Genomic DNA, 26,596 nt, shown 5'->3' on the forward strand with positions numbered 1-26,596 from the left:
CCCTGGGAACGCACCTGAGTTTAAATTAATTGATGCATTAAGTTAAATTTAACCTTTTTTTTGCATCTACAAAGCTATGGCAAACTAAGGGGGAAGCCCCAAGGCAGGGCTGTGCAGCCCAGCCCATGCTTTGGCTGATGGAGCCAGGCTGGTGCTGGACTCATCCAGCCCACACAGCCAGCAGGAACCCTCCAACAACCACAACAGCCACGAGTTTGCTGGCCTTTCGGGGGCATCCCTTCCCTCTGTTCTTCCTGTTGATTGAAATCAGAGCCATATAATCTTATTCCTACTCAAAACACGAGGGGCGGGGGTAAATCCCAGCAAATCCAAGTGGCAGCAGCACCAGAGCCCCAAAGGTGGTTTTGGCCTTCATTTGAAACCAAACCACAGCACACAATGTCCAAGTAACATCTTGTAGCAACCAACGAGTTAACACAGCAGCAGCCACCACCTGACAGGCCACTTTGCAAGCTGAAAAGCAATAGATTTTTATACGTTATTGCACGTAATTATTTTTAGAGCTGCTCAATAGCTACAGCAGCAGGAACCGTTAGATGTTAATGGAGCCACACAATCATATTCCCAGAACAACAGTTTTACCAGGGGGTGGGGGAAAAGATGTGAAAACTGGAATTTTCTCAGCACACCAGCCCTAGCACCCCATGAGCCCTCAGTGCTCTCCCTGCCACAAAGAAGGGAGGCTGCAGTGGGCTGGCTGGGACCCTTACCAGCCCCACCACTGTGGACTCATCCAGGGCCAGCTCTCTGCTGGCAAAATGTGAGATTCAGACATGCTCTAGAAGTGCCCAAAATAGCCAAGGATCGGGATGTACCCGGCTCAGGGCAGCTTCAAACACAAGGTTTTGCTGGTCTTGGCAAACCTTGCAAATTTTCCACCTGCACACGGGGCTGGGCTGAGCCCTGGACCTGCCTGGACAGGCATCTGCAGACAGGGACACAGTGACCCCAGAGCAACCCGAAATGGGGCGCCTGTGAACGCTTTGCAGGTGAAATCCAGCACAGCTCCAGCAGCAGCAAGAGGTCCCATGGGCCACCCTTGGCAATTCATCATCAGCCATGGCCAGCAGCCACCCAGGTGTGGCAGGAGGCTCCGAGGGTGACAGCTCTCGGCACCCACTGCTCACAGCCTGGTGCTGGGAGGCTCCATATCCCACCAGCCACCCCCACCACAGCGCTACAGAGTTTTAATAATAATCACAAAACCGATCTTCCCAGACTTTGTGCGCACACACACGTGCAGGGGGCCCCACAGGACAGAGTGCACCAGGACAGACCGTGTTTGCAAGGCCCCAGGAGCCCTGGGACACCCCTGGCTGGCAGCTCTCAGATGTGGTCAGGCACTCCCCATACACCGAGTGCTCCCACCCTGCTGCAGAGCCAGGGGCTGTTAGCACAGGCTGCTGTGAATGCACTTCCCCAAGCATCTCTAATGCTGTCCTCTCGTGCGTGCAGACGTCCAGACAGGGGAACACCATTCATCCTCCTGTGCTTCCCCTCCCTGTGCGCCCCTGCAAGCGCTCGGCCCTCCCCGCAGGGTAGGCTGCTGCACAAACCCCATCCAAGCCCTCCCTTTCACCCATAAATCCCAGTCATGTCAACCACGCAGCGATGGAATAAAAGCACTTTGTCGCTGGCACATCTTCACAAGGCCGGCTTTAATTAGAACCTGACGAGGCCTGGGGGCGGCCCTCAGTGGGGTCAGGCTGGTCTCACCACCCTCACCTCCCCTGCATTCCCTGCCTCCCACCCCTGCTCCCCCAAAGCAGCCTCACACCCCCTCTTTCTGACACTGGAACCCACACAGGGGAGAGTCACCGCGTCCCCAAGCCCAGGGCGCTGGCAGGTGCCCCCCAGGCATGGGGAGAGCATCCCTGTGAGCTGCTGCTTCCATAATCATGCTTCCAGCATCATTTTACCACTCCACGAGCCCTGTCTGGGCTCCTGAGAGCTGTCACAGCCTCTCGACCTTTGGAGGAGCTTGTTATAAGGGAGAGGGCACACGGGCCCGTCTCAAAGCGCTGGGAATGAAGGATTAACTTGGCTTTGGGCTCAGGAGACACAACCCTGGGCAAACCACTCAGCCTCCAGACACTCCAGGGTCTCCATGCATTTTCTCTCTTGTTTCTAATTTTTTTTAAGAAAAAGAGTCCTTCAGTCCTCAAGGATGCCTTTAAACAACATGCCAAAATTATCTAGAAATAATTCCACATGCTCAGCCTCTTAAAAAAAATTTTTTTAAAATCTGGTTTACTTTGTGATTTTTTTAACCAGATCCCAAATAAAACTAAAGCCATTCAGTGCTCTCACAGCCTCTTGCATTATTCCACCCAGCTTAAGGAGAAGCTTAATAAATTCAATCCCCACCTCCTGATTTGATTTAGATTTTAGCAGGCTGCCGCTGCGGATGCAGATTAAAACCAACATTAAATTAGAAGAGGCAGGTCTTGTTCCACTGTTTCAAAGCCCTCAGTGCTGGCCAAAGGCTCTCGCAGCAAGCTCTGGGCAATGTGCTCCATCTCAGCGAGAAGAGATGCAGGTCTGCAGGCAAAGAGTCACAACTCCGTGGACAGAGCATCATTCTCATTGCATTAAGAAAATTGTATCATCTTCCATTAAGTATAAAATATTAAAAGCTAGCGATCTCAGCTTCGTCTGGGCCGTTTGGCGGTGGCAAGTCTTCATGGCAAGCTGGACATCAGCAAATCCATCTTTCTTATTGCTGGGTTTTAATCCCCTGAGTTATTTCAGGAATGCCAATACTCACAGCTGACCCCTGAAGTTTTCATTGCTCCTGGGTCAAGGGCATTTTTCCAGGGGCATCCTTCCAAAAACTGCAGATAGAGGGAGGGCACAGCAGAAAACCCACAATATTGGCAATAAAATAGCAACAACCACCTCACAATTAGGAATTCAGTAACATTAGTGAAAACGTAGTGTGTCATGGCAAAGGTTCTTCCACACAGGTTAAGAAAATCTTATGAAAGGACTTTGATTGAAAACAGAAACAGTGTTTTTTTAAAAAAATCAAAGGTGTAACACAAATGTTAACCGGAACAAGGTGTAAATTTGGACAAATCTCTCTATATTATTTTCTCTGTAAAGCAAGCACACTTCTGCTTTTCTCCCTTTGCAATGGGCTTATTGCTGACCTCATTCTATGTTGTTCAGTGTCCAGTGTTGCTGGATGCATTTGAAGAGGACAAAAAATACACACGAAAGAAAAACCAGCACAAATGTCAGCCCTGGCTTCCTGAGAATATTTATGTTTACACACACGGCATGTGAATGGTTACGCAGCTACACTCAGACCAATAACCACCTTCCAGCTCTCACTCACAAGCTATCTATTACTAAAACTGAAGTTTTCCCACACCTGCTCCTCTCAGGAAAGAGGCAATCTGTACTTGGAATTAGAAGTAGCCATATCACACACTCTGGGTGTCATTTTTCTGTTCCCTGTTTTCCTTGTTTAAACTAGCATCGAAGATCACTCCGCAGAGATAATTTAAAGAGGCTCTTGCACAAATAATAAAATAAAATACAAAAATATAATAAATATGACAAAGTAAAAGTAAAGTAGAAATAAAGTAAAATAAAATAAAATAAAATAAAATAAAATAAAATAAAATAAAATAAAATAAAATAAAATAAAATAAAATAAAATAAAATAAAATAAAATAAAATAAAATAAAATAAAATAAAATAAAATAAAATAAAATAAAATAAAATAAAGTAAAACAAAACAAGAGGATTTTATTTGCAGCCCCTGTCTGGATGTCCACAGCTTCTCCCTCAGCCTCTATGCTAAATCAAGCAAACCTATCTCCACTAATTTTCATCAATACAGACCGGTTTGGCCCATGCACTGCCCCTGTGCCCAAAGCAGCAGGGTCCCAGGTTTCCCACGAGTTACAGGTGGTCACTGAAGGGGTTACTCTGCTGCAGTAAATGTGTTTGTGAACCCACTGTGCCTCTGGGGGCCAAGAACGGCCCCTGGACGTGGGCTGGCAGGAGGGGGACACAGAAAGGGACCAGCCCCACGGCTCTCCTGGGAACTCTGCAGCCTTGAAGTTCCCTTCTGCCCCACTTGGCAGTGACTGAGGAGAGAAATCTGCTTCACCCGTGATGCAGCAAGGCCCCAGCGAGGTGCTCTGGCAGCCGGGAGAAAATATCTCCATTAAGGGACTTGTGGATCATTACCTTTTTTATTACTATTTACAGTGCTGAGTATCGAGGCAGATGGCAAACCATAATCCTCCCTTTCCCATCCTCTGAATGAGATTTTCACGCCAGGAGCAGTTTCTCCCCTGCCCGACAGACAAGCAAAGCTCATATTTAGGTCAGGGCTCCCCAAGCTGTGCCGAGACTCCGGGACCTGCTGACCCCTGTGTCTCACCCTGGGCTGGCTTCTCTGCCTGCTGCCCAGTACCAGCAGCTGGAAAACCCTCACAGGGGACAGGAGGTGGTGGCAGAGGGTGTCCCTGCTCGGTACAGGGCAGGCAGGGATGTCCCAGAGTTGTGCATCTCTCCCCTGCCCAGTGCCAGTTCCCAATGCCTGGGGGAAAAAACACAAATCCAGCATCTCCAGCACAAGCCCAGAGGGTATATCCTCTCAAAATATGGACCTCTGGTAATGGACCTCTAGCAGCAAAAGACCAACTTCTTCCTCACCCTAAATCCCCACGAACACTGAAAGGACTGGCAAGTCATCGTTTCAACTCTGAGTGGGGAGCACACACTACAACAGCATAGGGATAGGGGAAAAAAGTAATAGTGTTTTACTTCTTAAGAGGCACAGAAAACATCATTTTGAGCTGCAGAATGCAAGTGCTAACCTGCTGAGGGTGTTAAACGTAAAGGGAAGGAGAGTGGCTCTCTGCAGGAGCGTCTCTATTTCCTCAACTTGGGAACGAGCAAACTGAGTGTTTCCCAGGGATGATGATGATAAACAAGTACAAAACCAAACAGCAGACCCAAGGAAGATGGGCATTATCTACACCATCCCTCGTTATTCCCTACCATCCTCGTGCTAGTGGAGATGGACCCTGGACAAGCACAGAAATGCACACCCAGACAATGCCTCCTTTAAGGCAGGGCTCCTAAATTTTGGGGGGCACCCCTCCATCCCCAAACACTGCAGGGGCCCCTGAATTTGAGCAAAACCATGTGCTTCACTGCTGCCTTTGAGGCACGGGGATATTCTCCTCTCCCCCTGAAGAGCTGTCACACTGATGGATGGCTCCAAGTCTCCCACCAGCACTAAACCTGCTCTATTTCTCCTTGCGGAATTTTATTCCCCTGCCCAAATTAACTCCGATGATGATTTGCATGAAGTGTCACAGCAGCTGAGCAGTGCTTGGACAAGCAGCATCTGCAGCATTTATCCACTGGCTCATTAGAAGCATTTCTAATGAAGGGGCATTTAAAAGGCTTCAGTTCATCACTGCACCAACCTCATGTCACCAAAGGCAGACAGAAAACTGGCACTGAGCACAGGGGGGCTGCAAGCAGGCCCTGACTCCAGGACAGAAATAATGGGGGTACCCTTGAAGGCTTTACTGTAATTAACTGTGATTTTCAGGACCATTTCCAAGACTAATCAATAGCCTCACATGTAGCTAACAGCCAGCTCGTGTACTCCCAACATCTCCCCCACCACCTCCTCCGTGGCATCTCAGCGTCGCTCGTTACCACAGGTTTAATTAGGAGTGACAAGTTCAGCGTCAAGGTCTCGAATGCACACACAGCCCTGCTCTCACTGCAAAATTCCTCTTCCAGCAAGTCATCAGATGCTGCAAAAGTAGGTAAAGCCCCAGGTGCTTTGGGACAGTGCAAATAAACAATCTGGCCTTAATTTGGGGCAAAAAAGGCAGTCCCTCCCAGCGACTGCCTTGTGGGCTGTGACACCATGATTTGCTCTGGGCAGTGCAGCAACTTCTATTTTCTCTACCCTTTAAAAAGCAAAGAAACCAAAATCAGGGTCAGGAAGCCTCCCTGCACAGGGGACGCGCACGGTCACCTGCGCCACCCTAACAAACACCCCGGAGCAGCCCGAGATCTTCCAGGGGAGAGCTGGCTGGGTTGTTTGGAGCTGGCAGCACTCGGGGTCTCTCTGCACGCCCTCCCCAGCCCAGGATCAGGCTGAGCACAGGAGCCCTTGGCCCTGGGTGGCTCTGAAGCAGCACTGCCAAGGCTGGGAGCTGGGTGCAGCCTGGTGAAACAGGGCGTGCAAGGCAGGGCTCTTCCCTCTGCAGGGCTAAGCCTGGAGTTAAAGCATGTGCTCCACGGCAGAGTTAACCAAACCCTGCAAAACTCAGCGCTCACCAGGGTTAGAGCAGCACCAGGGGATGCCAGCAGGCAGTGTGCTGCTGCCAGGCCCCTCCCCAGCTCCTGGGGTCCAGAGAGCAGGGGATCACTGCCCCACAGAAAGCACTGAGTTTCCCTTCTGTCAGGCCTGGCTCAGCCCTGCACACGCTCCCCATCTGCTCTGCAGGATGCTCACCATCACTGTCCATCCCCTGCCAGAGAGAGAGACGCTCTGCAAGCCCCCAAAATCTCTGCAGAGACCCTGGGGAGTACAAAAATCTGGTGATAGAGCCAATGCAGGTAACTTGGCTTCACTTACAGATCTCACTGGAAGAGCTGTGGGCATCGGCACCTTGGAGCAGAGAGCTGAGCACTCCTCCCCTGGCTCCAGCACCCATGGGTGCTCATGGCCACATGCCAGCAGCACCAGCCAAATCAGCTCCTCCAGGACTGCTCACCTCTCCTCAAGTGAGCGATTAAAAAATTCCCACATTTTCAGGATCATAAAAACACCCTTGACCCAGGATGAGCCTTTCACACACAGCTCAGCAATGCAGGCTTTTTTTTTTTTTTTTAATTGAAGTAAGGGGGTTTACAGACTCAGCTTTTGCCTTTTTTCAACTAAAAACTCCAGGCCAAGCACTCCCATAGCATGACTTTCACCAAACAGCCTGTCATACTTCAAGAGTGAAATTCTTCCAGGCTACTTTCTGCAAATCCCTCTTGATTGGCATTAATTACCCTTCTCTCCTGTAACTCCCAACTAATCAAAACCTTTAGCAGTGCTGTGATGTAACCTTGCCTTCATTGTCCCCTTTTCCATCCAAAATCTATGTGACTTCACCACTCCTTGGTGAACACAAGTGGGATCCAAAACACGCTCAAGAGACACCATTTGCAGCTGATTGATAATGAATAGTTAAAAAACAGCCTTTGGGTTTAATTAAATAGTCAAAAATGGCCCTTCACCCTGGGTGTTCAGCATCCTCTATCTATAACATAGCCATGTGATGCTTTAGGGAAATTCACGTTCACTCCCCAGGGCAGTGACCACCCCATGTTACAAGATTTTAGATGAGAATGGTCCTGGGAGGAGCCTGGCTCTGTGCTGCAGGGATGCAGCCAGGGGACAGCAGATCTTTCAACTGGAAATGTTTAAAGCAGTGGTTTTAAAGCCACTTTTAAGTTAGAGCTCCTTGGCTCTAACACCAGTGGCATTCAGGGCGTCACCAGCATCTCCCAAAATCCAGGGTACCACAGCATGTCCCCCACCATTCCAGAGCTCAGCCTTGCTCCCCTCTGGGTACCACTGTTACCCAAACAGCACCGAAATCCACCTTTAATTGCAGTGCAACCCTTCCACCAGACTGGACTGTTAACCTTATTCAGAAGAAGTAATTGGATTAACCAACCTGCACAGTAACCCCTCACTTCTCCAGAACACCACAGGTGCATTAAAACCCCTCTTGGAACATCACTCAGGCATAGTTAATTAAAAGGGGCTTGACTTAAAGTTACAGGACGTTTTTCAGCATCTTCCAGCAAGAGGGTTATGCTGGAAAGACCACTGGTCCTTTCCACTGCCAAGCCTCTGAAGAAAAACAGATTGATCACCAGGGATTTAAATGAGCAATGTTCTACCAGAGGTAATTTAAAAATTCCAGCAATAAAGTCTGTTAGCAAGGAGACATTAAACACTTGGAGAACAGCACCAGTGATCAGGACACAAAGCTGGAATGAACATGTCCAATTAAAGTAACTGGAGCAGTGAGCACACACACAGACACTCCCAGCTGCAGAGGAATGGCAGGGCAGAGAAAAGGGCTCCTGGAGGGAACCACTGCTCCTGCATTTTCATACCATCTTAGAATGGTTTGGGTGGGAAGGCACCCATGGGCAGGGACACCTTTCACTGTCCCAGGCTGCTCTGAGCCCTGTCCAGCCTGGCCTTGGACACTGCAGGGATGCAGGGGCAGCCCCAGCTGCTCTGGGCACCCTGTGCCAGGGCCTGCCCACTCTCTCAGAGAACTTCTTCCTAAATTTCTTTCATCTCCTTGCAGCAATTACCATGTATTTGGGAATGTGATTTGCGCTGGCTCTGCTGCTCCCAAGATGTCTTTAGACCAGATCTTGGATGAGCACTTGTATCATAAGTTACTCCATGTTAATGTACAGACTCTGCCTCTTCTCTCTAGTGAAATAAATCAGCAAGATTTTTTTCCAATTTATTGCAATTGCTGAGCTAACTCTGGTTCAAAACCCACATCCAAGGAAACCCAAACAAAAGGAGGTTTTCTTTTTAATACATAATATGGCCAGACAGTCAGCTTTGTTTTCCTTCTCAATCCCCCACAGTTTTATCTACCCAGCTGAAACGCTGAGATTTTGGCTCTCCAGATCTTCCTGCACTAACGCCACACAGCAACTCCGTGGAAAAGCATCCTCTAAATCCCATATCCAGTCTCCTCCTACAAAGGTAGGGGAGACAAAGGCTTGAACAAGGAATGGTACAGGAAAGAATACCTCCATCAACCTCGAATTTTGAATTCTTGGAAGGTGATTTGGGAGGTGGTGCCTTTAGCAAAGCAGCATTTGTGTCCTGCAGGAAGGGCTCAGGGAGGGGGAACAACATGCAGACGACTGCACCCAAGTGGGAAAATTGTTTCAAGAAGGGCATCTGAACCCATTTTAAAAAACCCAAAACAAAACAAGAAAAAACCAACAACCAAAAACAAAGGGAAAAAACCCAGCCAAACAAAAAACAACAAACAAACAAAATAAAACAAAAATCACCACCACGAAATGCATCTTTTCTAGTCTTCACCTTCTGGCTTGAATTTTGATTTTTTTCCCCTGGTCTGGCAATGTCCTCAGAAGAGTTAGGCAAATCCCAGTTTATCTCTTCTCTTTGGAAGGGTGGTTGCCCCAGCTGCACACAAACACACGCTCCCAGGAAGATCAAACACAGCTCTCATGAAATACTGAAGTGTCCACAGAACAAAGCACCCAAAGAGAAAGAGAAAATAAAAATGGATTAAAAAAACAAAAGAATCTATCTCAGCCATGGGGTGCTGCTCCTGCCTTCCCCATTCCCACAGCTAAGCCACTCTTGGGTTGGCACACAGGACATCCCTGTTCCAGCAGGAGATGGATGTACTCACATGAGTATCCCTCCCTGTGCTACAGGAGCATTTTTTTATTATTCTTTATTTCTTTGCTAGGTAGATGAATAAAATGAGAAAGGAAAAACTAAACTGAATAATCATTATATTACTCAAGTTTATTTCATTGCAAAAGCAAATCTTTTGCTAACCATGCCGAGAGCTCCCATTTCAGAATGTGCATGACCAAAGGTTTCTGCCCTTTCTGACAAAATAGTCGGTCCCAATAGCTGAGCTCCTTCAAACTGCAAGGGTCAGTGGCTGGATAGGGACAGCTGATCTCACGTGGCTTCAGCCACTGCCACGGGCCAAGCTGCACTCATGGTAACCCAGAGCATCACCACAGTGCAGCTCGTCCCACAGGATCTCCAAATCACAGAACTCCAGAACCATTTGGGCTGGAAAAGCCCTCCAAGGCCATCAAGTCCAACCATTCCCTGGCCCTGCCCAGGTCACCAGTGCCCCATGTCCCCAGGTGCCACATCCACATGGCTTTTAAATCCCTCCAGAGATGAGGACTCCAGCACTGCCCTGGGCAGCTGGGCCAGGGCTGGACAAGCCCTTCCATGAAGGATTTTCCCTGATATCCAAATGCATCAGAAAAAGCATCAGTGGCCGTGCACACTCATGGATGCAACAGGGATTTGGGGCCCTGTCCAAAGGGGATGGGACCTACAAAGAGCAGAGATGTGAAGCAACTCATGTCCCCTCGTAGCTGCTCTACCTTCCATCCCACACTGGGGTGAAACTGGAGGCTGCTGCAAACTTTCCAGTGAGTACTCCTAGGTGCTTTAGTTAGAAGAAAAAAAAATAAAAAAATAAAAATCCCAGTTTGGATCACGGCACGGTGCTATCACCATGCAGAGGTGCCACCCAAAATTAACACCACCCTCTGCACCCAAGACACCAAACCAGGCTTTGCCACTGTTCCGCTCCTCCCTGTGGCACCTTTCACCTTGCTGCTCCCTGATAAGGCAGCAAGGCTGGCTTTCCTTCTCCCTGCCAGGGACAGCGAGCCCTTATCAAGCATTATTAAAGGCACTGTCAGAGCACAGCCTCCCAATTCCCAGCTACAGCGGAGATAAGACCCACTTTGTATAAACAAAAATACTCTAGTAAGAGCAGAGACTCAAATGTGCGAGGAGCGGGATCTATCAGAGCATCAGCGAGGCAGATTCAGCTGCAGAAAGGCAAATATTTGCTTTCCCCAGCTCTCCCCATCCTCCCTGTGTTGTATTTGCAAATCGGGGTCACTTCCAGCGACAGGATGTCCCCTGCATCAGCCGGGAAAGCCACATGCCAAGTAACCCCAGAGCAGGCCAAGCTCGGCCCAGCGCTCACCTCCCGATGGATTTTCCTGGGTGCCCTCAGACATTGGTTTCAATCACTGCCCAGGGACTGGGGACAAGGCCTGCAGGGCCAGCACCCAGGCAATGGCTTGCCAGTGCCAGAGGGCAGGCCCAGCTGGGATATTGGCAAGGAATTGCTGGCTGGGAGGGTGGGCAGGCCCTGGCACAGGGTGCCCAGAGCAGCTGGGGCTGCCCCTGCATCCCTGCAGTGTCCAAGGCCAGGCTGGACAGGGCTTGCAGCAGCCTGGGACACTGGAAGGTGGCCCTGCCCATGGCAGGGGTGGCACTGGGTGAACTTTAAGGTCCGTCCCACCCAAACCCTTCTGTGATTCTGGGATTTCCCCATAGAGGATGTGCAGAAGCCCTGTATTTCCATGCTTCTTCAGCTGCTGGTATTCCCAGCTGTAGGACTGTGGATCTGACCTCCAAACTGATGCATTTCAGAGAAGCCAATTCATTCAGAACGCCATTCAGAACATCCCAGGTCTTTGCCAGGTCTGCAAAGACAGCACTGATGGCCACGGCAGGATCTGGGCACAGCACATCCACAAAGCCAGCTCTGATCTCCCAAGGAGGAATCCCAAGGGACTGGTTTTCACAAAAGCCCTTTTCAGAGGAAAGCAGTTCAACCTGCTCAGAAGGCATTCTAGCCAGTTCAGAGAGGAGGTTTCCCCTCTGTCCATCTACCAGCAAAGCACTGGCAAAGGCCTGGGCTTTGTTTCAAAGCAAGCCAAACCTCAGCATCCCCACAGCTTGTTTCCAGCCAGGAGCACTGTCTGGGAAAGCTCATGAGCTGGGATTTCCCCACTCCTCCAACACTTCTGAACTTCTTTCAGGGTTTGCATGTGCAGGAGAAAGCCCACATCTCATTTGGCACTGACACAGGAAAAATAAGCCACAAATCTCTCTTCATCACAAGATAGAAAAGGATAGAGGCTGCTCCAGTAGTGAGACAGACTGCCACAGTTAGTATCATTATCGCTCCTAACCTGTGTTTTATTGCTGCAGTAAATTTATCCCCAGTGCCTTACATTCAGTCCGCAGGAATAAAATGCAAGAGACATCCCCAGAAACCACTGAAATCCCGCAAAGTGGGGGGGTTTGTGAGCATGTGGAAGGGAAGTTTAAGACAAGCAGGGAGCTCAGCAGCTGCTAACACCATGCAGGGCAGCTCGGGGAGCTCACAGCATCCTCACAGAGCTGAAGGCCTCAGCGAGGCTCGTGCCTGGCGGGAGGGACAGCAAGGGACACAGCTGCAGGACGTCGCCCAACACCAGCAGCGTTTGGCTGTTGAAAGGACACATAACCCCTGAAGAAACCCCTCAAGATATCAGGTGTCACCCCAGGCCCACAAATGTTCCCGGCTGGATCAGCAGCCAAAGGCCACTGCTGTATTTTCACACCCACGCTCAGTGCAGCCAGGGTTTGTGGCATGAAGGACACACCAGCCACCCCCTCACTGCTGGTTTATTGCCAGAGCACAGAACCCACACAGGCTTCGCTGGTGCCTTCAGCTGTCCCTAAGCTCTGCCTGCAAATAAAGGGTGGGAAAAGACGCGTCTCCATTTTTAACTGGCCCGCTTCCATCCTACAACTTGAACATCCTTAATGCATCTCAACCATCGAACACAAGCCCTGTGCATGGGCACTGCAGCTCCCAAGAGACTCCTCCAAGCATCAGTCACGGACAAGTGTGTTAACAGAGCAGCCAACTTTCAAATCAGACATGAATTATGTACAGAGCCTGTGAGAGACAAGGGTCAGTGCTGTTTATGGGGTTAAAGCAGGTAAGGCAGATGCAGCCAGGGCCTCGTACATCTGCTGGGGTGTTTCTAAAGCTCTTCAGCTTTCAGAATATGAGCCCTGGTTCAGACCTGCACCTGTTTGCTCTGCCCTGACATGAAAAATTACATTTGTTTTGTGTGAGCAGGAGGAGTGAAGCCAAGTCCTTCCAAACCGGCCTTTTCCCTTTCCAGACAAATTAACTATATTGAAGTTTAGCCTCACGCCAGGACAGGTTTGCCCAGATCCCAGGTATGTTTTAGCTGTTCCCAGCTTTTCAGCTGCTTCAGGTGGGTGAGAGTGAGCAGGGAGGCACCAGGGAGGCAACCCTCCTGCCCAGCCCGAGCCTGCCCATCGCTCCAGAGCCACCCAAACACCACGCGAGCACCAGGCATCCAGCACCCCCCGCTAATGCTTCACAAATTCCTCCTGAGCCACTCGTAGGACACAGGAGCAACACGGAGTTCAGAGCCCCCAGTGACCAGCTCAGATACCCAGAGGTGTGTGCAAAGGAAATTAATTTATCTAGACAAGCGTCAGGGCTGTGTCTCTTCCAGCGATCTCTGTAACTGCACGTAAAAGCAGCATTTATCAACGGGGATGCATCCAAAAAAACGTCAGTCTACTGCCTCTGAAGCTTGAAGGCAGAAGAAACAAGGTTTTAACACGAGGAAGGTGCTAACTTGCTTGGTAAAGACACTGGAAGCCTATTTCTGAGCTTCACATTATAATATAATGTGGCTCTTCAAAGAATAGTTTTCGGGGAAGAGCTCAGAAAACAAGAGTGGATTTTATACTGTGGAAGGAGAGCAGTGGAATCCTGGCTGCAGGCAAAAGCAGAGCAATAAAAAACACCTACACCTGAACGATCACACAAAAGCCCGTTTGCGGAAACACCAACAAAGGCTGAAGACTTGGACCCCCTTCCAGAAACCAGCAGCAGTTCCAGCAGGTTCCTAGGGTGGGATTCCTGCCCCAAAGTGCTGCCCATGCAGCACAGCTCATCCTCCCAGTTTCAGGTGGGATCTGATGGAGCAGCAGCTCCACCACGCTGGACGTTGACACCAGGACCTTCCAGTATCGCACATCTGCACCTCGCAGACTGCTACAAGAAGAGTTTAGCTGCAATATGAAACTGAGACACAAGTGTTGCTGGCATACTCCAGAAGGATTACAGAACTATTTTTAATAAGGGGTTTAATAAGCTTTAAGCAGAGTAAGTTGCTTTTGTTTGGCTCACATGGCTGCAAAGATAAAGCCTTGCACAAAGCAACAGCCGCAAGCTGCTTGACAGAACTTGCAGCACTAAAAATTATGGAGTTACCTCTTAAAAGAATATTCTTTTTTGTTGCCTTTGAAGAAAAAGTTTATGTACTACGAACTTAGGTTTGGCCACCTCACAGTTGTACAACATCACAGGGCTGCACCTCTGCAGTTTCTGTTTGGTTTTGCCCAGACACTCCTAGGATCAGGAATGAGCAACACTGAAGGTTTGGAGCATGGAAAAACCACTTAAATATGGTTTTGTGGACTTAGGATGTACATTACTCTTTATGGACTTAGGATGTACATCATCAGGTGGGCACCCTCCTGAGCTGGCACAGTCAAAATCGATTCCACACCATATTCCACATCCTCAGGCACCCACGGTTGGGCCACAGCTCCCAACACCCTCAGCCACATCCCAGAGGTGACAGGTGTCCACAGCACAGGGGTGGCCATCTGCAGGTAACACCCATCTGTTGAAAACCAGTTAATATCAGTATTATCTTTTTCTCAGAAAAAGAAAGAAATTAAACTGAAAAAGAAAGCAAGCCCATCCTGACCCTAGGAAAGGGTCAGCACCATAAGATTTAAAATTATAAATAACTACTAATTTTTTCTACTCTGTGAGTGTTTCTCCCTCCCCCCACCACTTAGCACAACCTCTATTGTCTGAAAAGCGTTTAACTGGAAGTGGGTCATGTCTCCTGGCATTACTAAATCTTCCCAAATTTCCCCCGATTAGTCAAATGCAATATCCTCTCTGACATCTGAATGATTGAGGTAGTGTGTAATGCCATTTTTCCCCTGAATGAGCCACATCAAAGAGGGTTATAAGCCTAGAGATGGCACGCCAGATAAAAGAGTCGCCAACAGATTGTGCCCAAAAATATTTCCGAGGAAAATTAAATCGTTTTGTTGGAAGGTTTCTCCTTTGGAAATATTCAGCCATTAGTATTGAAAGTGGAGAGACAAGAAACTGCCTTCAGAGCTGCTAGGAGGATGAAACCTCACTAGCTGTGAGCTGAGTGTTCCCACTCACTTGTGTTTAAAACACTTTGTGAAGGTTTTCTATCAGCCACAACATCCAGTCTGCTCTTCACACAGGGACACCAGAAAACATCCTGCTGGGAGTTAATGACAGCCTAAATTCGGGTAATACCTCTCAAATTACTCAAAATTACAGCAGAATCCTACCAGACCAGGGGGAGGGGAAAAAAGAAAAAAAAAAAAACAAAAAAAAAACCCCAGAAAACCTGCTACCCCAGAGAAAGAAAATACCATTTAATAACTGGAATGTAACAGCAAACGATCACTCAGGCATGAGTTACATCCAAAGGGCTCAGAAATAACTTGAAGCAGAAGGATGCCAGGACCCTGGAAGGATCCAGGGACAAAAGCTGTGCCGGTGGTGATCTGGGGCTGAGCTCTCTCCTCACAGGAAAAGAGCTGGAGCTCTTAAATACATGCGAGGTTGGAGATTAGGTGAGATCCGGGCAAAGTTTAGTCAGTAACAGCAGGGTTTGTATTCTGATGATTTACCTCACGTGACCTCCCAGGGCTGAAACTTTGCACCAGAGCAAAGGCTGGCAGGAGACAGCACTTTCTTTCCAGTCAAAAAATAAAGCAATAAATTAAAATAATATTATAAAAAAAAAAAAAAAAAAAAAAAAAAAAAAAAAAAAAAAAAGAGGAATGAGAGAGGGAGAGAGCCTACAGACCTTTTGGCATTGACAAACAGAATGTTCTGAGAACTGGCTTTTTATCCAAAGATAAAAAGTGTGTGGTACAGAAATCCACATTGAAAAAGAAAAAAGAGGGGCCCCAGGGAGGTTCCTCTTGGGTGAGAACACTGTTTCAAACGCCTGGTGGTGGACCTGGGGGTGCAAAGCTCTATTTTGGGTAGAGCAGTGCTCGGGGAGGAGAAGCCTGCTTGCAGCTGGTTTTTGGGGACTGCAAGTCACTCAGCCTGGAGCAGCCTCAGCCATCCCCACCTTTTCCAGCCCAGAGAAAGGGAAATTCGGCAGGTTCTGTTACTAAGGCTGGCTCAGGCCCACCCTGATGGCCAAGCAGACGGGCGGCTCAGGCTGCCCAGAGCTGGTCAGCGCTTTCTGTGGCCACCTGGCACCGCGGGGACAGTCCCCAGGCTTGGGAGGGCTCCCCGAAACCCAGGGGTGCGAGCACTGCCATCCCTCGGCGGAACAACAGCGGGGAGGGCAAAGTGCAGAGAGACGAAGATTAGCTCTGACAGCCTCGACTCCCGAGTTTATTTTGGCATGGCAAGAGCACACGAGGCTTCAAAGCAGCCCTGACGAGCAGGGGCCGGGCAGCAGCGAGTGCCCCGAGCTGAATTCCGCAGCCGCTCCTGCCACTGGTTGCACCCAAAGCATCAGCCCTTCAGCCCTCAGCACCAGGGGTTTAGGGAATTGAGACCTGCAGGCTTAAGACACCTCGATTTTTCTCCTTCCCTCTTGCTTGTTTTTAAAGGGTTTTATTTAATAGTTCTGCCTCCTTCCCCTGTGACAGGTGAAAGCATCAGCACCTCTCTCACCACTCTGCAAGGGGAGGAAAAGCGTGTCTCCTTACTGGGGGCAGGATCCAAACAAAAACAAAGGCTTTGGGAAGGAGATCAAAAGAGAAAACAAACAGAAGGAAGGGGGCACAGCGGATTTCAAACCTGGTACTTCTAGGGTTTACAGGAGCAAGATAGGAGCTGATTATCTCTGGCCAGGGCCGTCAAGTGTGTGCTGCAGGAGAGCCAAGGGCAGGTCACCCTGGGACCTCTGCTCCCTGAAGGACGTGGGGAGAAAACCCCAGCTCAGACCTGCAGACAGCCCTGAGGGCAGCTCCACACCAGCCCACGGGTGAGATGTTCACACCTCACACAGACCTGCCCTCCCTGAGAGCTTTCTAGTGGTCTTACAGGTCTTGCTTCAGCTAGAACGTGCCGTGTTGGTACCATTACAAGATGAAAGTGCAGGTGTTCACAGGCTAACCCAGCAGAGAATTGACTTCTCCCAAGGCTAGGTGAGACAGGAAAGCAAAGGGACAGCACAAGGACATGAGACACCAACCAAGCTCTGGAAAAGCGGCTCTACATCTTCAATTTCTTTCACTATTTCATTTCTCACCACTGAACACTGCAGTGAAAGAGGCATCAGCTAAGCAACAAACAGCACCCCACAGCTGTGGCAGGGCTGGCAAGAGCCACACCAGCATTCCTACACCCACCTCCCACCCAGGACCGTGTGGCTCTGGAGCAAAACCTTCTCCTCCAACCTGTCACCAAAACGGGACACGTGGTCCTGCCAGGAGATGTGGCACCATCCCATAATCACAGCAGCCCAGTGCTGCCTCGTGAAAGCCACCTCCAGCTCTCCATGCCCACCCCACCAGGAGGCTGCGTCCCTGAACGAGCCCCACGCCATGCCCAGGGCACTCAGCTGGGCTCTCCCTGCAAAGACCTGCAGTACCCACAGCACCCAGCTTCACAGAGCTCACAGAGTAATTAAGCAGCATAAATCCACGAGGAGTTACTCAGCTTAATTAGATTGAAAATTACAACTTCTGTCATCTCAGCATCTTGGCATCCACTGGCTGCCTTGAGATATGCTTACACCAACCGTGCTCGCCTGGGGTGTAGCACCAAGGACCAGCTCCTCTGCAGGCACAGGGATCAGATCTTTTATTTCTATTATGTTTAAAGCCCTTTTCAATGCTCATTTGCTAATACACATGCCAGCAGCCCCAGGTACTTGCTTACACCCAACCTGCTTTGGCAGCTGGAGGCTTGCCTGTGCCAGCTGAAACCATCCCCGTGGGGCTTCCAGAGGAAACCGGACATTCCCACGATTTTTAAAAAGCCCATCTTTAAACACTTCAAGGGTCTTTTTTTCCCTTTGAAGAGCAGCGACTGGCTGGGCCACATCCCTGAGGTGCAAGGTGCTATTGTGATAAGTAGCGGGGCCGTGATTCACCCAGGAGCCGCTCCCAGCAGCCTCTAAGTGGTGGTTAGCACATCCTGCCAGCACCTGCATGCCGCGACACTTCCAGCAGGGAGGTGGGCAGTGATTCACGGGGAAGGCGAAGGCATGCATGAGCTGGGTGTAAGCGCTCCACCGAGGTGTGGAGACACCAAGGGAAACTCATGCCTTGATGGGCTGCCCATGGTCCTTCAGGGTGGGAGCTGCTTGTGGTCTGGAAGGGTTGGTCAACCCCAAATGCGGAGAGGACGTTCTCAAGGAACAGCTGAGCTGCAAGCACGTGGAGAACGGAGACTTGTGGATGTGAGCCAAGAGAAACACCCAAAAGTCAGAATGGACACAGGTTTTCCAGAGGTGAAGGGTGCCCAGAGCAGCTGTGGCTGACCCTGGATCCCTGGTGCGTCCAAGGCCAGGCTGGACAGGGCTTGGAGCAGCCTGGGACACTGGAAGGTGTCCCTGCCACGGCAGGAGGTGGGACTGGATGGTCCTTGAAGTCCCTTCCAACCCAAACCATTCTGGGATTCCAGGACACAGCACACATCTCCAACTGAGGGTCCATGGAAGCACCAAACACCTGGAGCATCCAGAGAAGGCAAGGCCACCCAGTGGTGCCACCACAGCGCTTACGTGGGAGCATGACAAGAGGGAGGTGAGGGCTGTAGATCAAGGAGGACACGAACAGGGCATCCTGCAACCTGCCCTGCACCGTGCAGAGCCAGGGAGGGCAGCCAGAGGGGTTACACAGTGCTGCTGCTGATCTGCTGGAACTGCCAGAGCAAAGCAGCGCTGGCTTCCTGGGGACAAACACAGGGGACTGAACCTCAGCGCCAAAGAACAGCACTTTCTGCTCAGGGAGGAGAAAATTAATAATGGAAATTAAACAAGAAAAATGGGATGGGGTTTGGTTAAAAATGGCAAAGGGTGATGGCACAGCAGGTGAGGAGCACACACTGCTGGAGGAGTTCAGTCCCAGGACATCCACAGGATGCTCCTGAACTCTGCACCACCACTCCTGGAGCTGCACCTCCATGCCACCACCCTGCACCATGCCACGGGCTGGGAGGCATCACCTGCAACCAAGGGCTTGCACTGCTCACAGTGAAGTGTTCAGAGACCGGTGCTGCTTACACACACTTGGACATGTTCAACTCATTCCTGCGATTCCCAGGTTTCAGTCAGCCAGAGAAGATTTCAGACATGGACAAAGCAAGGACAAAAGGACAGCACAGCTGGAGAAACTGTCACATTTCCAGGCTGCAGGCTCTTCCCTGTAGGGATGCTCTTCTCCAAACCCTCTGGATACCACAGGAAAGGCAAAGAGCAGAAATACCAAACCCTCAAAAGCTTTATTGGTACAACTGATGAGTTGACCATGACCCAGACAACGCATTAAAGAGTGTTCACAAGAGAAAAGCCACATGAAGCCCATCACCCACCAAGCCTGGTCCTTCCCAGTCCTGTCACCATCTCTGGACAGGTCCTTGCTCATACTTAAAGGTTCAGTCTAAGCCAAAACCCAACCCAACCCCACACAGACGTGTCCCAGAGCAGGCCAGAAGCATATGAGGGCAATTGCTTTACAACCAGCTCGAGACACAGAAAGCTCACAGGGAACATTTTTCAGTTTTGATAAGCAGCAAATTCTTCCCTAAAGTGCTCTGCAAACATTTCAGGTGTCTGCCACAGCTTGAGGTTTCGCCGCAGTAGCAGCAGTCATTTTCCTGACCCGGATTGTTGTTCACTCTGATGTTCCTTTAACCACCACCAGTGCAGGAAGGGTCAAAGATCAGGCAACAGCACCAGACAAAAACACCCAACTCAGAGTTTCACCGGCATTACCTGATATTTATTATACTCAGAGCTCAGAGGAGGGTCCAAAGTCCACCTTCATGCTCAAGTGGGGCTATTCCTGTGGGTTCCCTGAAGGACAACTACCACAGTAAGGGTACATTACTCCTGTTTTGGACAGGGCTTCAAATTAATTGGTGCGTAAAGTCAAAGTGCAACACATCTACAACTTGCACTGCTTTACAGCAAACTGAGAAGTTTAAACGTCTGTATATAAAAACACAAACATATACAGCCTTCTTTCTTGTTCACCAGAAGAGATGCATGAGATCACGTTCAGGGTCATTATTTTCTGTGCCTGATAATTGGCAGCAAGAAAGAAAACAAAGCAAAAATCCTCCCCTGCAAATACATTCCTCAACAGCAGCCAGGCTGCCTGTAACAAATAACCTCAGATAAACTCCCTCCTCAGGGCAGGAAGGACTCATCCCACCCAATCCCATAAGAACCAGCCCAGCACCGTCTCAGACCCACTGCTGCTCCCATCCTTCACCCCGGAGTTAACCCAGCAAACCACTGCAACTTGGGCTTACATGCACCAGGATTTCCACAACACAGTTTCACACCCTTGGAGCAGAATCAGGGCAGGAATTCTCAAAAATAGTTTTTTAAAAGAGCAAGCTGATTAATGCCCAGCAGAGAGAGGGCACACAGCTGGGATCTGGCTAATTAACCCTGCTGGAACCAGTCCTGAGGCTGTGCCCCAGCACCTGCACTGAGCTCCGTGCTCCTTGGCTCCATGGCTCTCATCTGACCCAAGCACAGGGGCTATTAAATGCACAACTGAGATGAAAAATTACACAAACAGAGAAGAAAATGGCGTTATTCTTGCAGCACAAAGCCCCTGGAGCAGCGTGCCCTGTGGTGGGACATGTACCCACACAGTGCCAGGAGAGCACGGGGTGAGCTCTGGCCATGCCCTGCCCATCCAGGCAGGGAAATGTCCCCCACACCACAATCTCTCACCTCCCTTGGACCCACTCAAGGCCCAGACCCAGTGGACTGAAGGATATTTAAGCCCCAGGCTTGGCTCTGCCTTTCTCTCCGCCGTGCCACCACGGGGAAGCCGAGGGGGCCCCGAGCGGCTGCGGCGCTGGCCGTGCCCTTGGCACAGTCCCCAGCTGCAGAGAGCTGGCTGGAGCAATCAGAGTTTACATTTCAATGATTTTCTCTCTGCCACTGCAGCTCATAATGAGGCAGGATCAGGAGGAGCCCGGGGATGCCGACGGACCCAGCTCCTTCAGCCAGACGGCCGCATCCTTAAATAAAAACCCCAAGCTGTCCCTGCCCTTCATGGCATGACCCAGACATGTTCTCATAATCTAAAATAAAGAAGAAAAGAAGACAAAACCCCTCAGCTATAACCTACTTTTCCTAACAGGAGCTGTAATGGCAGCATCAGGAGTTCAGGAGCTCTGCAGCATCCTGTGGATGTCCCGGGACTGAACCCCAAACAATCTCAGTCCCCAACACTTATTCCCAGAAATTATTCCCACAAATTCCACAATTCACAGAAAATCTCCTCTCTCCTTCCCAGCTGCTCCCTAGCCCCAAACCAGCACACAGGCACACACTAAGGATGAATCCTCCCCGAGCCTTGCAGGATAAATAATTTTCAGAAGGTTTTATGCCAGAAGGTTTATGCCAATTCATCGACTCAATCAGTGTGTGATCACACTGGCAGCATTTATGCACTTCTGAAAAGTTTCTCCCCAGGGTCAGAAACCACCAATTCATTCCAGCTATTTCATTTAATACAACTTTAAGCGAAAACCAGAGAGTTTTCTATACCCAACACTAGCTGTTAGAAGAGGATTTTTTTAAATGCATCAGGTTCCACAGTCCGTAAAAAAATACTTGGCAAATAGCAGCCACTCTGCACAATGAGAGGAGGAAAAAAATAATATGAAAAATAAATACCCTGGCTTCTTATTTACCCAGAGCTTGCAAACCTTCTGAAGAGCATATCTTGAGCCGCACAACAGCCCAGGAGCAGAAACACACAGCTTATTCCCTAGCCTGGCAGAAGCACTATTTTGCATGAGGTTCAGAGGCTATACTTACAAGGACAATTAACATATTTTAAGAAGCACCTTTAAGAGAGCAGAACATCAGAAGCCAAAGCAATTATAGTTGTTTTTTTGTCATACTAAGAGCTTCACCTTACAACACAACAAAGGTCAGCCATAAAAACAACTCTAATTTCTGGTTTAGTGCTGCAAATCACTCACTGCTGGTGACAGCACCTTCCCTGGGATGTCCTGCTGCGTCCCTCCTGCCCAGCGCCCAGCCCAGGGCACGGAGCATCCCGTTATCCCGCAGCAGGGTCACGCTGGCACCTGTGCAGGCCCTTGGGCTCCTGAGCTGCCTCCTGCTGCAGCTGGAGAGGATTTGAGAAACTCCCCTGCCCAGCAGCAGCCAGTTTGCCTGGGCAGTGCTGCAGCTGGGCACATCAGGGCAGGAGCAGGGCCAGCACAAGCAGCCCTAGAAAGATGCTTCTTGGGCAATGCACAAATAAGGCAAAGTTCTTCTAGATCTCCATCTGGAACAGGTTTTTGCAGGCTGGAATCCTTGACAGCACTATCTGCCCTATCCCTCTTGCACAGGCTGGTGCCAGCAGCTCCAGGACCAGGTCTGCATCCTCTACCACAGAACTCCTTTTCTGCTGGGACATGCACTAAACTCCTGTTTGACTCCACCACAAAATAAAATCCACAGCCAGATAATCCCAGAGCCGCCAGGTAAAGCAGTGGGAGTGAGGAGAGAGAATGATCTCTCCCTAACTGCTCACCAAAGTGAAGTCCTGCATGCTTGAAGGTTGAGGCAGTTTTGGAACTACTCTCATGCTCATAATTAGGCAGACCTATTAATTATCATGCTTGATGGGGGCTATTAAACACCAGTCAGCCCTGATCTTTAAGGGGCATGGCGAGGCATCCCACAGAGAAGGCCTCCAGCAGAAGCTCGCAGATGCTGGAGTTCCCAGGATGGGTTCCTCTCCTGCCTAAGTGCTCCCCAGGCCAATGTAACACATCAAATTCATCAGCATGGTGACAAATTTATACACCAAAAAGACACACCCCATGTCCTCACAAGGTCCCAGAAAACCTTCTGCAAGCACCACGTGGAAGTTAAGGGCCCTCCACACAACACATACCAGCTCCCATTGCAGTTCAGCAGGAAGGAGACCTGAGAATTCCCACCTGGATGCCTGAAAGTGGCTCCTCAGCAGTTTCTCTCATCCTGGTTCCAGCAGGAGGAGGAATGACTCAGAGGAAGGTGCAGTTGTGGCTGTGCCTCGCACACATGGGATCAACAGGCTCTCAGCAAGACAGATGTACAGACTCTGGATCCTCGCCTCCCCCTGCTCTGCTCCCCCAGGCAGCCCCAGCCACCAGCAGAGATCCAGGAGGCCTCACCCCTGCGCTGGGGCAGCCAGCTCCTGCACAGAGCTGATGTGCAGGTGAGCACCAGGACCTTTCCCAGCGCCAGAGACCAACACATCCCCTTCGCCCTGGGGGCCTCCGCAGCCACCAGCACCATCAGGCTCAGCACCTCGAGGCTGTTGGGTTTCTTGTGGGTTTTAAACCTTCTCTGATCTTTTTCTTGTACTCTCAAAGTCACAGGAAACACTTTTCCTGCGGCTTCAAAGGCCAGAGCTGGCACAGAGGCCCCATGCAGCAGACAGCCCAGCAGGACAGTCCTAAATTTCACTGTGACTCAGCTGCACAGACGGCCCATGTGGGTTCCAGCCCATGGCCCCACCACCTGAAAAAACAGCTGCATCCCTAGAATGTTCCTGCAAAACTGACAAGCAACAGCAGATGGGCCAGTGCTGAAACACCTGCTCTCGCCCAGAAACTTTGTTGTTATTAAAAATAAATCTGAAGTTAACAATGCACGCAGGTTGCCACCAAATCCCCACCACCTCCTCATCAGAAAGTCCCTCTACAGCGACAGGATCCAAAGCAACGCCCCAGGAGGCAGCCTGCACCTGTTCGACAGATCAACAGGAACATAAACCAAGGCAGCATTAAAAAGACAACACAGGTTAACTACCTGCTCATCAAGTTAAAAATCAATTAACCAGGTCGACTAAATCAGCCCATCAGCAGGGGTAACACAGCGCTGGGAGCCGGCTGCCCTCCTCCCCAGGGACGCTTGCCATCACACCCGTGCGCTCCTCCTAAGAGATGCTGCGGTCGGCACGTCACAGCCGCTTAGCCACAGCTTTACTTCTGCTCCCCTCCGGATTTTCCAAGGGAAAAAGGTTTCCCAAACTTGGCTTTTCAAGTGCTCCCGAGAAGGATGAAGGTCATCCCGCTCACAGACAGCCCAGCTCAGTCCAGCGGGGCTTCTGCAATCCCCACAGGTTGCGAGGAGGAGCCGTCAGAGCCACCATTCATCCGGCACTCCTCTGATAGCGACAGCCAAAGACAAAGATACGTGGCAACCCCCCACGTTACATAAAAAAAGCTGGTGGCAAAATGAGTTACAGAAGCAGAAATCTGCAGCAAAGTTAAGCCCGGCGGACAGAAAGTGACTCCTGGTGCCAATCTGGCAGCACCTCCACGAGCTGACCACGGTCACAGGAAGAATCTAAACCACCAAAATTCTCAGTATGACAAGCGATGGTGCTGACACTCTTACACAGCAAAACCTTTCCTGGAGCCCAGGCACTCGTCCCGACGAGCCGCTGCCCGGCGTTGTGGATGGCTTTGACAGAGCACATTCCCCGGATCGCGGCTGCCCGCATCACCCCCGCGCAGCCCCGGCAAGATGCAGAGCACATCATCTCCACATCGGAGAGCGCTCCGAACCGGCGGGATCTCGCACCGCCTGCGAGGAGCTCTTTCATCGGGACAAGTCAATCGGCAAAGATCTCTCTGGACACAAGCCTCGCCCTGGGAAGAGGAGCGGAAAGCCCCGAACCGTGCCGGAGGCAGCCACAGCCCGGGAACACCCAAGTATCCCACAGCCACAAAATAACAACAACAAAAAAAATTTAAACCAGAGTGGAAACAGTAATTTTCTAGTCCAGACCCCAGGCTCTGCTTTAAAAAGAGCCCCCAGTTACTGTCACGAACACTTTTTAAGAGCAAAGCTTCCCTGTGGGAAGCGTGGGGGCCGCCGGGGCGCGGTGCCCAGCCAGGCCACCAGCCGTGTCACCTTCCCTGGCTGCCATGAGGAAGCGGGCGCGTCCCATCGCACCCCTGCCAAGGGATCACGTCCAGGAGTCGTGGAACAAAAAGGGCTCTGGAAACCGGACACCTCGGAAGCGTTTCGGTGAGTTACGGCACTTAACCTGAGATTCTGTGACTCCAAGGACCGCATCTTCCTCCCCTCCACCCCCGTGGTTTAGGAACACCGGAGGGAAGAATTATTCCAGGGGGATCTGGGGAGGCTGAGAGTGTTCTGGCCGCGCAGGTGACAGAGCGCTCGGAGGGCGAGGCCACCGCCGCCACCACCGCGACCCACGGGCGAAGTTCACCCGCCAGCGCAGGGAACACGGGTGGGCGAAAGGCCGGGGGACCGGGAGGGGACCGGGAGGGGACCGGGACCCGCGGGGGGACGGCGGCGGTGCCCCCTCCGTATCCCGCGCACCTGCGGCCGCCGTCCCGGCGGCTGCGGGAAAGTTGCGGGGCCCCTCCAGGGCTGGGACGCAGCCCCCCCAGAGGACAGCTGGAAGGCGGGGGGGCACCCGCAGAGCCCCCCGCGCCCCCTCCCCGCTCACCTTGGTGTAGAGCTGCGCGGCGGACATGGCCGGGGCGGGCGGCGCTAGGCGCGGGGCATGGGGGCGGCGGGCGGCCGGACCGACCGCCGCACGGACACACGGACACTCCGACACAGCGGCGCTCCGACCTTTACACCCGCCACGGCCGGCCGGGCGCGGGCACGGGAAGCGCAGGGAGCGGCAGCGGCAGGAGCAGGAGCAGGAGGAGGAGAAGGAGAAGAAGGAGGAGGGGGAGGAGGAGGAGGAGGCAACGCCGCTCCGCCTCCGCCGCGCCCCGCTCAGGTATGGGGAGGCTCGGCTCGGTTCCCTTCGGCTCGTCTTTTATTTATTTTTTTTTTTTTTATTTTATTTTTTTTTTTTTTCTAAAAGAGAAAGCTCTCTTTAATAAATATTTTTTCTTCCCGTCCGCTTCCCCCGCGGTCCTCAGCATCCCGCCCAGCGCCGGCGCCCCCCGGGCAGGGTCCCCCCCACGACAGCGTAGGTTAGTGCTGCGTTTGGGAGCTTTTTTGCCTGTTATCCATCTTCCTTTCTCGCAGAAGACGAGTAATTAAGCCCCAAGCAGGTGCCCCTTGGTGGTTTTCAGGTCTTCCATGCCCCACGGGCCTCTGGGGATCACGCACACTTGGGGGAGTGAGGGCCGGCATTCCTGGGGTGTCCTTTGCCAGGACACACCTGTTCCCCGGCACAAGAGCATTGCCCTCGTGAGCCCACTGGGAATCCACTCCAGAAATGTGCCAGGGATAGGTTTTTGTCTGTCTTCTGCCTCCAGGTGGGTTTGGGGTCCCACCAGCGCCGCTGCTCCTGGGCCCTGCTTGTGTGTCACTCCTACACCGAAGGCAGGAATTGCAACTTCCACAGCAACAGCCAAAAATTGATCCCAGCCTGTCAATCTGTGCCCATGCTGCTTCCCTCCATCCCACGGGAGCACCCTGTTCTGCAATTCATGCTTATACGGCACTTTTGGAGCCTGAGAAGGAGCATGAAATGCAAAGAATTCCTAATTAACCACTACTGCTATTCTTTATCATTCAAGGTATTTTGCATATTAACTGAGCAGGCAGAAACCACACTCAGCAGATCCTGCTCTCTGTCACAGTTGTTTACTCCGTCACTGGGATCCCTCCTCCCGTGGTTTCAGGCTGTGCC

The 26,596-nt window shown here is 51.0% G+C and overlaps 2 protein-coding genes across 5 annotated transcripts in view; one reads left to right on the plus strand and one right to left on the minus strand.

The window, feature by feature from the left end:
* Nucleotides 1-25,760, minus strand: part of MYO5B (myosin VB) — a 142,328-nt gene extending 116,568 nt beyond the window's left edge. For 3 of the 4 annotated variants that reach the window (XM_086867478.1, XM_086867479.1, XM_086867477.1), the window contains exon 1: nt 25,451-25,745. In XM_086867478.1, coding sequence (XP_086723604.1) covers nt 25,451-25,477 — 27 coding nt within the window. In that variant the 5' untranslated portion in view covers nt 25,478-25,745. Of the gene's footprint in view, nt 1-25,450 lie in introns of all 4 variants that reach the window. The other variant, XM_086867480.1, reaches the window with a different exon arrangement.
* The window catches only part of ELAC1 (elaC ribonuclease Z 1), a 511,775-nt gene that overhangs the window by 289,505 nt on the left and 195,674 nt on the right, over nt 1-26,596 (plus strand). The gene's annotated exons all lie outside the window — the stretch shown is intronic.

This window comes from Cyanistes caeruleus, chromosome Z (genome assembly GCF_971803275.1).
Source record: "Cyanistes caeruleus chromosome Z, bCyaCae1.hap1.1, whole genome shotgun sequence".
NCBI lineage: Eukaryota > Metazoa > Chordata > Aves > Passeriformes > Paridae > Cyanistes > Cyanistes caeruleus.